This window comes from Vidua chalybeata, chromosome 3 (genome assembly GCF_026979565.1).
Source record: "Vidua chalybeata isolate OUT-0048 chromosome 3, bVidCha1 merged haplotype, whole genome shotgun sequence".
Lineage (NCBI taxonomy): Eukaryota > Metazoa > Chordata > Aves > Passeriformes > Viduidae > Vidua > Vidua chalybeata.
In genome coordinates, this window is record NC_071532.1 from 13,516,852 (window position 1) to 13,530,786 (window position 13,935).

The following is a 13,935-nucleotide window of genomic DNA, read 5'->3' on the forward strand; positions in this document are numbered from 1 at the left end:
GCTAAAAAGGAAAGACGGGGGGGTTGGGAAGGGAAACAGAAGAGTTGCTTGTGTCTACAGGGAAGGAACCTTTTCTGTAGCAAGAACATTTTGTAAAATCTGCAGTCAACTGCTCTGTGTGTTTCCTCAGTATTCACTATGCAATTACATGTCACCCTTGGAAAAAAAATATTTCAATAAAATTACCTATCTGAAGTCAGGGTAAAATTACTTGATTTGGTTTGTTCCTAGCCTAGAAGAAAGGAGTGGCTTTTCAAGTGAAAACAGGTGACATTTATGTGTTTAGAAATACACTTTAGATGTACTAATAGATTTTAAATTTTTTTTGTTTAGATAGATTTTTAATTTTTTTTTGTTTGGTTTCCTTGCAGGGCTAAATACCACAAATTAAAATATGGCACAGAACTGAATCAGGGAGATATGAAGCCACCGAACTATGATTCTGGTAAGAATTTAATGAGAGTGAGTTTATTACTGGCATAAAAGCTTAACTGTGTTATGTGCAAATGCTGAATTGATAGTATTGATAAAATAAGTTTTTTAATAGAGCAGTAAGAATAGAGATAATTAATAAAACCTATATTTTACCCTAGTACAATTAAAAATATATCCTAGTGTTCTGTCTATTAATAAATCAAGTTAGTTTAGATTAAAAAAAAAATCCAAACCCAAATGAGCAGGCTGCTCTTGGAGAAAGTAGTTTTTCTGTCCCTTAGTGATGTGTATGGATATTTTAGAACAGGATGATACTAGATTCACAGCAATAGAATCCTTTTATCTCTGGATAATTCTTCTGAATGAAATACATAGTTCATAATTTTTTGTTCAATTACTTCAGTGGTATTCCAGGAAAAAAAAATTAAAATGCATATTAGACATAAGTGAGAGTTTTTGAATAGGAGATTTCTCTGCAGAATTCAAATGATCATTGGAGATGTATTTAACTAATTTCAGTTTTTTGCCTTGGTCTCTGGAAAGCTGATTTGTTTTCATTTCCAACTTCACACAAATAGATTTAAGCACTGAACTGGGGAAATTAAGAATTTAAATTACTTTCTTTTATCCCTCTATCCTCCCTGTCCTTTCCTCTGGAGAAAAAAAATATAAAAAAGTGGTACAGAGATCTGGCTAATGGTTAAGCCATTGAAAATATAGGTAATGTTTTTTGTGTCTCAGTCTCCTAATGCTTCTACTACAACAAAATTGGAATCACCTATATGTAAAGGCAGAGCATAGAATGTCTGCAGATCTCATCTCTGTCACTTGGTTTGTGGAGGGGACAGTCTGGCTGACTGTCATGGTGATTTCTTACCTCATTGGGTTTAAAAGGTCATTAAAAGACCCCCAAACAAACAAAAAGATCCAACCCCACACCAAGTAGCAAAGCTTTACACCAGACTTTTCTTGTCCAAGTTTTTAATGAGTTTTTTAGAAATTTTATTTCATGCGATTATTAGCGTTATTTCCATAACTGAAGAAATATTGAATTTGGTGCTACTAAGTGGAAGACCTCAATCTGTATCTGGACCTTTAGAAAACTTTGTCCTGATCATACCACAACCCTAGACAGCCATGGGGTTTTTTTGTAATTTCTCAGGATGCAGCTACAGCATGTTGCTCCCGTTTCCCGCTGAGGAATGTAGTGCGAGGCCTGGCTTGCCCAGCAGAGGTTTAGACTGCAAGGTCAACACTGTGGAAATATTTTAGTTAAAATTCCATTATTGCCATTTATCCCATTGTATTCTATATATAGCTATCAGAAATGTGTATTTTTGTTCTGTATCAAATCTGGACTGATGACTTAAAATAGAAATTTTGTTCTAATGCTATTTTGAAGTTGTCGTTGATAGATACTTAAGTTGTGTGTCCATATGTTCCCCTCGCCCTGACCCTGTTTTTCCTGCCCAGTCATGAAAAAAAGTCGAAATATTGGTAGTAGTTCTTCCACATATGTCCTTGATGTTTTCTTTATGATCTCTTGGTGAGTCTGTAACACAATTTTAGCAGAAAGATTTCAATCTCCTGGTAAAGAGATACTTTGAAAATAAAATTATTTATACAATTTATCTATTTCTTCTATATATACTATATCTTCTGCTATAATTTCCTCATAATGCAAGTTTCTTCACTCTTATCTGTAAACCACTGCTACTGCTAGCAGTCATCATTTTTGAGGAGACTAAGCACAAGAGAATTCTTGCCTCTGGATATACTTAACAGTGCCTTCAGAAGAACAGGTTTTGCTTTCAAAAGGAATTTTCAGGCAGATTTACCTCAGTCATGTTTTAATAATTATAGACTGAGCTTTGGTAGATGTGTGTTGGATCCAGCTGTGTCCAGCTGTCATTGGAAAATGATTGTGCATTTGTTTATTTCCTGTGATTGCTGTTAAATAGATTTGTGAATGAGATGTCTGAAATTCATATGTCTCTCCTTGCATGTGAATTCTGATTAGTATTTGATAGCTTCTTTGGGTAGGTGGTGGGGCTTTTTTGTGTAGTATTAATTGAGTTGTTTAAAGGTAAGTGACTTCCTGATGAGAATAATAGCTTTCCCATGTTACATATCAAGTTACTCATAGGATTATACCACAGGTTTTTCTGGTTCTTAAGTCTTGTTTACACAGGAAGTTTGTTCATCCTTCAGTGTTTGGACCACAAGGTTTTAAAGTTTTGTAGAGGCTGTCATAGATGGTAAACCAAGATCTTTTGTCTTGCATATGCATCTCCTTGAGGAGAGGGAATAACCCACCATCATGTGATGTGAAGCTGTATATGGAATAAACATATAGCTGTTGGTAGCCGGCATTCTGATAGTTTTCTTAAGAGAACAGCCACATGATTTTTTTTTTTTTAATTTTTTTTTTTTTTTTTTTTTTTTTTGGTGGATTTTCCTGGAGTAGTAGCATTTAGTTACAAATTTATGATTGGGGAAAATGTGCTGAAATTTTTTCAACAACTTTTCAGTTTAAAACATATTCCCTATTGTTTGTTTGTTTGTTTCTACAAAACTAATACAAATATGGATTAAATTGATGTAAGTAGATCTGTTGATTCATGTTGAACTGTCAAATATTAAGGAAATTGGGAAGTTGTAAACCAGTATTGTGCTGCAGTTAGCAGTTAAAAGATATTTGTATTCAGACTTAATGTGAGCAGCAATTATCTTGGAAGGACAAAGCAAAAATTGGACTGCAGACTGACTGTCATTATGTTCCCCTAAAGGAGTTTAGGAACTTGCTCTCACAGAGTAGGATGTACCTGGAAATTTTTATGTGTATACAGTACTACAATTATATGTTGTGTGCATTTTTTTTCTCCCTTCATTATTTGCACTTTGAATTTTGGTATTAAACAATTCCTAATAATTTTAAGGCAGATCACATTTGTCTTTTCAAGTGGATGGGCATCTTTTATGCAAATAGGAAAAAGAAAAAAATGTAATAAAATATTCTTTTTTCAGATGAAGGGAATGAGACAGAGATTCAGCCACAACAGAACAGCCAGCTAATATGGAAACAAGGACGACAGCTGTTAAGACAGTAAGTGTTGAAAAAAGGACTCAAATACTGAATGCAAAGAAAGAATCTGCTAATGAAATATGATGGTGATGGTATTTGATTTTTTTTCAATTATATTTTACTAAAAGAAAAGTTAGTGTTTGTGATGAAGTTCATTGAGCTTCTGCACTACTTTTCTTTGGGTTTTGAAAAACTTTAATATTTCATACCTTCAGATGAGAAGCCTTGTCAAGTCACAAACACCTGATCTCCTTTTCTTTCACGGAGTATAATAAGACAATCTGCTTGGGAGAACAGTGGGTCATGACACTTTGCAATTAAAAAGCAAAAGACACAAGTAATTTCTGCTAAGAGCTGTGTAAAATAAAAACAGCTGGCATTGGAGAAGGAAAACTTTTATTTTGGCTTGCTTAAGTGGCAGAAAAGACTTAACATCTGGAGGGTTAGACTAGATGTTTTCTAATTCTCTGTTCACGTCAATGAAACAAATGTCTCTTAATCTGAATTAATTTTTGAATTGTGATCATAGTAGCTAAATTAATTTTCATGATATTTGGTGTGTTACAGAGGATTAAACGAGAGGGGAGTGAGACAGTAAGGATGGTCTGGAACTTATATTAAAAGACCTTTTTCCAAGGAGCAAAAGGAGCAAAAGACCTTTTTCCAAGGAGTACAAAAGTTAAATTCGTTGGATGGCTTGTACAAGCTTCTCTTTTGCAAGAGCTCAAATCTTTGCATGCATGTTGAATAAATGTAAATAGAGTGGTTTTGACTTGGATCAGTGATTTTGAAGACAAGTCCTTCCATCTCAGTGCAGTTCATACAAGAGTGACACACTGCTGAATATAGAGTGCATATTACTGACAGACTCTCTTTTGTATAGGTGACTTGTTTGATTTTTCTGTAGCCAACAATCAGTATTTCTCTCCTAATGTGGTTATGTGAATTATATTGTTAAATAATTGGAGGAGAATGTTCTTGCAGGAGAAATGCATGTCCCTGATTTGTAACAGCTGTCACTTTTCCCTTCTTCAGAGTTGTCTAGAATATTGACAATTTCATCAATTCACTGCTATTAACTCCATATTCTAGACGGAAGGACACAAACCAATTTTTACTTTTTCTTTATTAAATTGTTATTTCCCTTCTGTTGCCCTCAAGGGCAACATGGCATATTGGTGAAAGAGCCAACTTTAAACCTACAGAGCCAACTTTGGGCTGTGAGGTTTCCATACAAGGATTTTTGCTGTTCAGTCATATGAAAGACTAAAGTTTTGCAGATCCATTGCAGAATAAAGGAGAGGCAAGAGAGATTTTATCAAGCCTAGTCCATCATAAATAACAACTCTTACTAATAGCCACAGCTAAAGAATTTAAGTTTTATTCTGTTTTCTAAGCTTCTAATAATATTCACATAAGGAACATATCTGCTGCTTCTTGTATCTAGTTTCCATGTGTCAAAGAATAAAATGACCATGCTTGTGCATGCAACTGTGGTGATTTTTATAAAGCAGTTGTAAATATTTTAATTTAAAGTGCTTTTCCATCCATTTTAGTAAATGAATGAATAACGTATTGTATAACCTCTGACTGCTAGGCTCTCTGATTTTTTTTTTTTCTCTCAGTGACTGTAGAGGCTGGTACTGCAAGAGGCGATCCCTCTGCAGCTGGTACAGGATGATTTACAAGCATGTTTCACTAGCTCAGCACCGTAGTTTGCTAAGCTAAGGGATTGAGGAAGAGTTCAGGGAGAAGTTCAGTCAGTTGCTAAACTAAGGGATTGAGGGTGAGGTTCAGGGAGGAATTTCATGTTTTGCAGAAGTAACATGTGCAGAGAAGATTAGCATGAGTTCTCTTCCTTCAGGTATCTACAAGAAGTGGGCTACACCGACACGATATTGGATGTGAAATCAAAACGAGTGCGAGCTTTATTGGGCCTCTCAAGTGATGCTTCAGATAAAGAAAACAGAAATCAAGAACCAATGGTAAATGGCACAGAGGGCCAGATTAAAGAAAACGCAATGATTGGGTAAGCATCAGGATGACTTTGCTAACATTCTAAATAAGTGCACTTAGTGGTGTTGAACAAAATTTTTGTTTCCTGAGATTTCATGACTTTTTCCTAGTTTGAGATTAGAGCAATTCTAACTAATTTTATTATATTAAGCAATAAGTATGGAAGTAATTCTCTAGATTCGCATCTTAAAAGCATCATAATACTTTTTTTCCAGTTGAATGGCAGCACTAAGTCAAATCAAGCCTCTTTGGAGGTATGATTGCTAAGTGTTTAGAAGTCAGTGTTGTTTCAAGTAAATGGTTTGTTTGTATTGCTGGACACTTTACTGTGTAGATTACAGCTTTGCTCGTCTGGTCTCTGCTGACTATGACATGATAACCTATATAAGAGAAGGATTTTTTTCACTAAATCTGAAAAACAAAATCATTCATTACATTCTGAGTCCTAAAAGATTTTTGTTTTCTACTAATCAATAGACATATGTAAATGTGACTGAAATGTGAGGTATTAATTTCTGTGCTTTAATATTTCTGATACTATGGAAAGTCAGTCAAAGACAGTAAAAGCTTGTTCTTACTTCTCTTAAGTAATGTTAAACCTTAAGAGGCTTTTTTTCCATTTTCTTTTCTTTTCCATGCAGTGTTAGAAAAAACAGTAAGTTAAACTTAACTCTAAAGGCTTCAGAAAACAATCTGTTCATTCTTGTTTAAGACACTGTAGTTGCAGAACTATAGTAATGAAACCACATAATGAAAATTATGCAGAATTGTAGGAACAATAGATGAGGTAGCTGTTTCCAGTAGTAGCACAGCTTTCTTCAGAAATCCTCACGCTTTTTTCCTTTTCTATATTCATGGTGCAGAATTCAAGACCTTCATTTTCTAAGACCTAATACTGTTACATATGCATCCTATCTTTTAAAAAGCATTTATAAGGTTTCATTATACCCTCCTGATAGCTGCAGCAACTTCAGGCCAACATGTTACATAAGGGCAGAAGTTCATTGTTACATAATTAAATATAATGCTGCAAGATGGAAAACTTGAATGTGTGAGAAAACCTGCAAGCTACTAAAATATATTGTGTTGCTACACAGTTGACAAGTCATGTCGTGTATGTACAGCAGCTTTGTTTTGAAGAACAAGGAATGCTTGATAGCTTGCAGTAACAGTTCTGGTTTGACTTCTGGTGAAGGGGAAATGTGTAAATAAAGCTTCTCTTACACTTCAAAATTAATTTATGTGTATTTACATAGTTTTGAAGAAGGTGGATAAGTGTATAAGGTAGTTTACTTGATGAGTGAAATACTGGGACAGTGGTTTTGATATAGCAGTTTTTGATATATTTTCATTTTTTTCCTATCTGCTTGGTTTTGGGTTAGATCTGACATTAGGTTTAACGCTTTGTAGTTTACCCTGTGGCTGAGGATATTCGCTGGTGGAGAAAAATTAATTCCCTTCCATTGTGGCTGTCCTAGCTTGTCAGCTGCAAGGCTGGTCAGGCTGTACATTTTGAAAAACTGCTCTTGCTTGTGATGCCTGAGATGGCAGACTGCATTATAGAGCTTAGGGAAGTGTTTTGATAACATAATGAACAAAAAGGGACTCCAGGGCTTTACAGTAGAAAAAATTTCCAGGGTTCTTATTCAGCATGGTCATGTCAGTCTTCATGGGTGAATTTGAATTTCTGGATGTCCACTGAGATCTCCCTCACTGAAAGGAAAAAAGTCAGGATTTTACTAGAATTCCTTGATCAGTCTAAATACAGGACTACCTCTCAATGCTGTGATTCTTCTGAGTGCTTCAACCACATTTGCAGACCACCTCTTTCAATTTTTCTTTCAGGAAGCATTCTGTGGCTTGCTTCCTGGCAGAGACTGCCTGTTATTTAACAGCTATTTCATTTTTTGCTACCTCACTGTTTCTGTGACGTCTGGCACTGTTCACCTTCTTCCAACTGCATCATTATTTACCTCTGAGATTTCAAAGTGCAGCTTTGTGGTAGATGCAAAATCAGAAATAAGGTAATATTTACCTGTTACCTACCTCATGTAATGCCAGCATAACTTCAGCCTACATAGAACAGCTTCTCTTTGAAAAGTATAGCATTGAATACATGACACAGGTCTAAGGCACATGGATGTTGCTCCTGAGCTCAGGATGCTACTCCTGAACTCAACTGAAATTTTGAAATCCTAATTCAATGCTTTCCTACCTGGTTGGCAGAACTAGGAAAAATTTAGGTGACTCAGCTAAGTTCTGGCTTACAGTTGAGGAAGGTGCATCCTTTGAACCAACCTCACCAGTGCTAGGCTGCTTACTGAGGACAAAAGGACTGGCACTTCCTTTAGCAGCCTCTTGTTATTCTTTTTGTGCATGTAAAGTGAAAAATGGATTTGGGCTACAGCAGGCTTTTACAGTTGGAAGGAGTGCAGTGAACAAATGTCTGCAGTTTGGTAGTGGTAGAAGAGGAAAGTTACGGTGAGAAATTGGAAGACCAAGAAATGAAAGAAAACCTTAGTGCAATTCCAGGAAGTTTAAGGATGTTTGCCAGGACCATGAGACATTGAAGAGCAGAGCACTGGGCAGAAAGTAACACATGAAAATGGATGTAGTCTAGCAAGGAGTACACTCTGTTGAAGTGGGAAAAGACAGCTCATAGCGTTTTGGATCTGTTTGGTCTTGGAAGAACTACGTAACATGCACCAGTTGAATCTGTGCATTTAAGTCTGTGTTTTAGAAAACTGTTTACATGGAGTGAAAAATGTGAGAAGCAGAGTACAGGACTGGAGTAAAGAGAAACCTTGGGGATGGGAAACGATAAAGGCAAATCAATAGGAGTTTGGAAAGAGTGTGGGTGAATGTGATGAAGATAATGTACAATAGAGGGGAAAATGGTACTGTGAAAAACAGAAGGAATATAGATTTAATGATGCATTTCCAGAATAGGAAAATGGAAGGCACTCTAGCTTTTAATTTCTTAAAGATTTCTCCATATAGCAGTATAAATTGCAGAAAGAACAGATTGGCTCAACTGCCTTCTGTACAACTGAACATTCACGTGATAAATTCCAAAGAAAGGAAAGAGGTGGTATTTGATGCTTTTATGCTGCCATATGGTTATCTCTTTGAGAGGAGAGAGGGAGTAATGTCAATAGAAAACAAAACTTCCTTTATGTTTTCATTATTTGTTTGATAGTCAACCAATTCTTTCTTAGTGAAATGAAAGTGGTGGAGCACAAAATAAATTAGTATTGCAAAAAATTCCAGGGAAAGAATGGAAGAGCTGAACTACTTCTCAACACAGTCTGATTTTAGCACAGTTTTTGTGTGTGTATTCCTCTGTGCATAGTGGTTTTTGCTGCTGTTCAGCCTTCCTCAGAAATACCTCTGTGACTTGCTCTGACTATACTTCTGGTCACAGTTGAAACCCACGCTTTGCTTATTTTTTAATATTTTTTAATGCCTTTGATTGTTTTAAAGATAATTCCTGGCATTTTTCCTCCGACCTCAGGGATGTGTGAAGTGTATACTTCATGGTGGGTAGGGAGGATGTTTCTCCTCTGTTTGGCTTACTACAGCTTTTACAGATTTTTAAGTTGTTACAGCAGCACTTGCCTATTGTATGAGTTTTATCTTGTTGTCTGTCCTTTATATCTATTTCAACAGCTGAGATTTGGACACTCAGTGTTTGGGATGCCAACATTGAGTTGAGCCTTTTTGTGGGAAAGGCTAGTGAGAATGTTTGGGGTGATTATTGTGAAGCTGATGCTGTTTGCTTTGGTATGTAGAAGCATATGATGGTTAGTGTAGTACAAATACTTAATACAATAATATTTCTTTGCAGCAGAGAATATGTAACTTGAATTCTGCTAGGCTCTAGTTATTTTAGAAAATTGCTGTCTGGTCCCTCATAACCTCTCAGCTTAGTTTTGTATATCCTAGATGATTGCGGTTACATCAGAGAAGTTCCCCTTCCTTTGGTACAGTGATGAACACACTACTGTTGTCTGACTCTGTTTTAAGCCAAATCAGTTTCTCTTCATCCTTAGGTGAAGTAGCCTCAGACTTTGTGTTATTAGCTGCTGCATGTTTGGCCAGACTTGTATTCTTACATTGCCTATTTATTTGCTGATGTACAGATCCTCTTGAAAACTTTAGCACTCAAGAAAGACATCATGTGGATTTTGAATGCAGCCTGCAAGATTTTGAATCCATAAATGAAATGTTAATATGATAACGTGAGCTAGATATAGCCCTGTTTTCACTTATTTCATGGAATTTAAAAGGGAATCAGTTTTCAGTTTCTTCAATCAGCTCATTTGCATTACAAAAGATAAGTACCACTTAGCATGACTGGACTCAAAAATAGATACTAAAATAATAACCTCATAATAATGGTTTAAATTCCTAACACTTGCAGTGAGAGGAATGGGTGCTTTCTCCCAACAAACTGAAACAGAAATAAAAGCTGCCTGCAAATGTAGCTTGTAGCCTTGAAAACACACGAGTACTTAAGTATCTTTGGTTCATTTATTACCTCATTTTTAGTAGCTTTATCTTCCTGAGTGAAACCTAAGCAGTCAAATTAGTTTACCTTCTTGAAGGTGTGTATTTGACTACCATTTAGTATGAGTGGAAGCAAATATAATAAAGGAATAGAACTGGAACAAGTGAGGATATACCAAACATATGTGTACATATATGCATAGATATGAATGTCTATATATAAAAATGGTATAGACTAGTTCTTGCTAAGAGTTTGATCATTAGAACTATAAATAGTCATTAGAAAATGGTCCTGAGTGATGTATCAGTCTCTCTGGAACTTACCTGCTGCCTAGTCTTTTCCTGTTGAGCTGCCAAGGGCTTCCACTCCCTATACTTTTACATGAGCAAAATGGCATCAAACCTCAGTGTTTCACAGCAAATCTGAAGACCTTTTCAAAAATTAAAAATTTTGAAAACTTTATCTTTCTGATATACAACAAGTCATTCCAACTGACACTTCAGTGAATGAACATCTTTGTATGCCAGAAGACCTTAATAACTCTTTTACATTTCTAAATCCTATTAACACTGGCCCAAGTAATGAAAATGTTGCATACTGGCTGATGAATGTTGTTTGTTGACTAGCTTATAAAATGGTTTATTTGGGAAAATACCTCTGTATTTATAAGCCTCAGGTAATAGATGCCATAAGAAAGATTTCCAAAATAGTATGCAGGTAGATGTTGAATTACAAAAAGGAAAAAAAATACCCAGTAAAGGGAATAAAGCAAATAGATTTTGGATTTTTTTTTCACCTTTTTTCTGTTTCTCCCTGCCTCCATCTTGCAGTAACCTAAGAGACATTTCAAAGGTACCTGATTTAGGCCAGATCTGGACACTTTCAACAGATGCACTAAAGCAGAAAAAAAAAAAAAAGTAGATAAACTGGGGTTTTGTTTGTGATGAAATACGTACAAATGGACCATGCTTTTAATTGGCACCATTGTATGGCTTAAGAGTTTGAGAGATGCTTCTTGGAAATGTCACATAAGACTCACAGTACAGAAAGAGTGGGGAGAAAGAGACAGAAGTTGTGCAGTTGGAGAGAGAGAGACACAAAGAGAGGGGAGATGAATAGAGAAATAACTTAGAAAAGTTACTGTGGTACCTCAGATATTAAGGGGTTATTTTATTCTTTATAAAGCTTTTTTTTTTATAGATTATAGTTAGCTGACTAGATTTGGCAAGAGAAGTGGTTCTTGCTTTTTAAATGTCATTCCTTTGTGATTCCAATTTACATGCAAACCATTTTGTAAGTGTTGCTTACCAGTTGTAATGCATATTGCACTAGCTCTTGCATTGTGTGGTGTGGCTTCATAGGAGATTTCAAAGGTCGTGACAGACTGTTAGCCTGGCCTGTGTTCATTGTGTGTAAATGTTGATGATTTTAACTGTTCTGTAGTTTTATAAATTATTTTTATATTTTCCATGCTGCGTTATGAAAGATTTTACAGTGTTGAACATCTAATGAACTGTTGTTAAAGACACTCCTCATTGAATTTGCATGCATTTATTTAATGAGTACCATTTGACAGAATTTAACTAGCCACATTGAAAAGACTGTTCTAAAACATGTGATAACTAAATTCTGTGGGGAATTAATAAAACTTACAAAGACTATGCAGTAGCTGTTTTGATAGCAGTAGGAAACTGAACAAAAAAAAATGGCTCAAGAAAGCGTGTGGTAGAACAGCTCTGAATCCTGGGTCACAACAGGTTCTTTCCAGCTGTGCAAGCTCCTAGGAACATTTCTCAGCCTAAGCTGAACTTGTATTTATTTAACTTTATTGTGGTATTTCTTCCTGCTTCTGAATTTATCAATAAAATCCTGGTTTTATTTAAGATAACTTGTGTATGTCTTGGATAAAATAAACAAAAAAGGCCTCTACTCTTTCCTTTGAGGTTGTGAGTAGGACTGAGGCTCTGAATGGCCTTGTGGTTGGACAGTTCATGGGAGAAGTTTGAGACTCTCCCTGGACATGACCACAGACTTTCCAGGGTTATCATCAACAAAAGAGAAGGTAATGATAGAAATATAGAGTGTGTTAGGTACAAAGAAAATACCTGTCTATAATGTGACTTTAGTCTAAGTTAAACTTGACTTTGAAATGTTCTGGATCATGCTGGGAACTGGAAAGCGTCAGCATCAGCATGCTGTTTTAGTTCCCACAAAAGAACTTCACCTTGCCTGTAGGTTATGGCTTCTGCATTTCACTCATTAAGGAACAGGATTTATGTTAAGATCCTGAATATTAAATGTTGAGAGCAAATGTGTTCAGTCTGAACTATACATTTTTTAAAGCTGGTTGTATTTCAGTGTCAGAACCAATGGGATTTTTACACAAAATACTTGTCTCGAGGCATGTTGGGCAGAAAATGAGGAGTTGGTATTTTGGCCTGCAGAGCCCAGCAAAGCCAGGCTTGTTTTATTTAAATAGTATATGTGGAATATCCACAAATCATATTTTTTTTATTTCATGTTATTATTTTTAGTCTTAAAGGGGCCAAGGGGTTATCAAAATCTGAATAATTGAACAGCCTGTAAAATACAAATTGGGATCAGATTTTCACAGCCATCACAGCTGTGAAAGGGACATAAGAACTTGTTACTATCCCATTTGTAACAAGAATTTTGAATTTTAAACAGGAAAAAATTTCTTACCTTTGGGAATCAGAAGTTCCCTGTTTCAAGAGTAATATTCACAAAATCTGTGCACTGCCCATGTGTTGTAGTAAGCTGGAAAACCCAGCAGCACTAGTCTAGCTGCAGGTGCCTTCTGGCAGTACTTATTGTTATGCTCATGAGAAGCAGTTAGTCCTGTTGTACCTAATTGTGGGTACGCAGAAGTAGCAGGGTAGTATCTCTGCCCCAAAGAATTTCCTCTCTACTTGGATAAGGCTACTGGAAAGGAGGATGCAATGGACAGAGTTAACAGTATGTGATAGAAGATATGAAACTGTTTAATTTTTTTTTGTTGGGTTGGTTGGTTAGGAAGTGCTGAGTCACGTGGGACGAGACCTTCAAGGAAACAAAGTTTCCTTGAAGACAAAGTTAGGTGCTGGAGAGAAAAGCATGCAAGAGTGCTGTTGCAGAGTCCAGCTGAGGAAGGAGCAGTGGGAAAGAGATGCAGAACAAGCAGCTGAGAGGAGACCCTGCCACAGTCTGGCTGCTCTGTGCTTTCTGCTTTGGCACATTCTGTAGCTTCTGCTGTCTGGGGGTTCTGGTTTATTCTTCCCCAGCTGGTTTTCTTTAGACAGTATGGCTGGGGAGGAAGGAAAAAGCTGCACCAAAGTTCTTGCACTTTGAAAATTATGTTCTCCCTTAAATATGTTGTGATACAGGACAGTCCAGAAAAGAGGAATTGTCCTTGTTGAGACCTTTTTAGGGTTTTTGGTCTCTCTTTCTTTGCAACAGGCCCTGAACCTTGCTGTTGTCTTGCCTCACTCATGCTTGTAATACCACAGTTTATATCAGTCCCCACTTTTGGAGCTTGTTTCTATTGTTTTCACCCATTGATTTAAAAAAAAAAAAATACTCGAAGCTACAAAAGCCCTGGAAATGTCAAATTGTGTTTCTTTTTCTAAAATGGAATTTAAAGTTATTTATTTTACTACCCTAACTCCGAATATATTTTTGACCCTTCTGATTTTTTATGTTGCTTTGTGAATGACCCCCTAAGAGAAGAAAACTAACCAGATGGAAAATTAATGAAACAAGCAAGCTTGAAATATCCATCAAAGTACATAGCATAAATTAGCTAAGGCCAGACATTTTTCTTCAATCTGTTTTATGTTCTTCCGAAGTATTCATGCTAACAGCATTATCCAAAATGCATTATGTTCATATG

At 36.1% G+C, this 13,935-nt stretch overlaps 1 protein-coding gene across 2 annotated transcripts in view; it reads left to right on the forward strand.

Moving 5' to 3' along the window:
• The window catches only part of STRN (striatin), a 68,607-nt gene that overhangs the window by 19,910 nt on the left and 34,762 nt on the right, over positions 1–13,935 (forward strand). For both annotated transcript variants that reach the window (XM_053937771.1, XM_053937772.1), the window contains 3 exons: positions 372–445; positions 3,463–3,541; positions 5,385–5,549. In XM_053937771.1, coding sequence (XP_053793746.1) covers positions 372–445; positions 3,463–3,541; positions 5,385–5,549 — 318 coding nt within the window. The remainder of the gene's footprint in view (positions 1–371; positions 446–3,462; positions 3,542–5,384; positions 5,550–13,935) is intronic.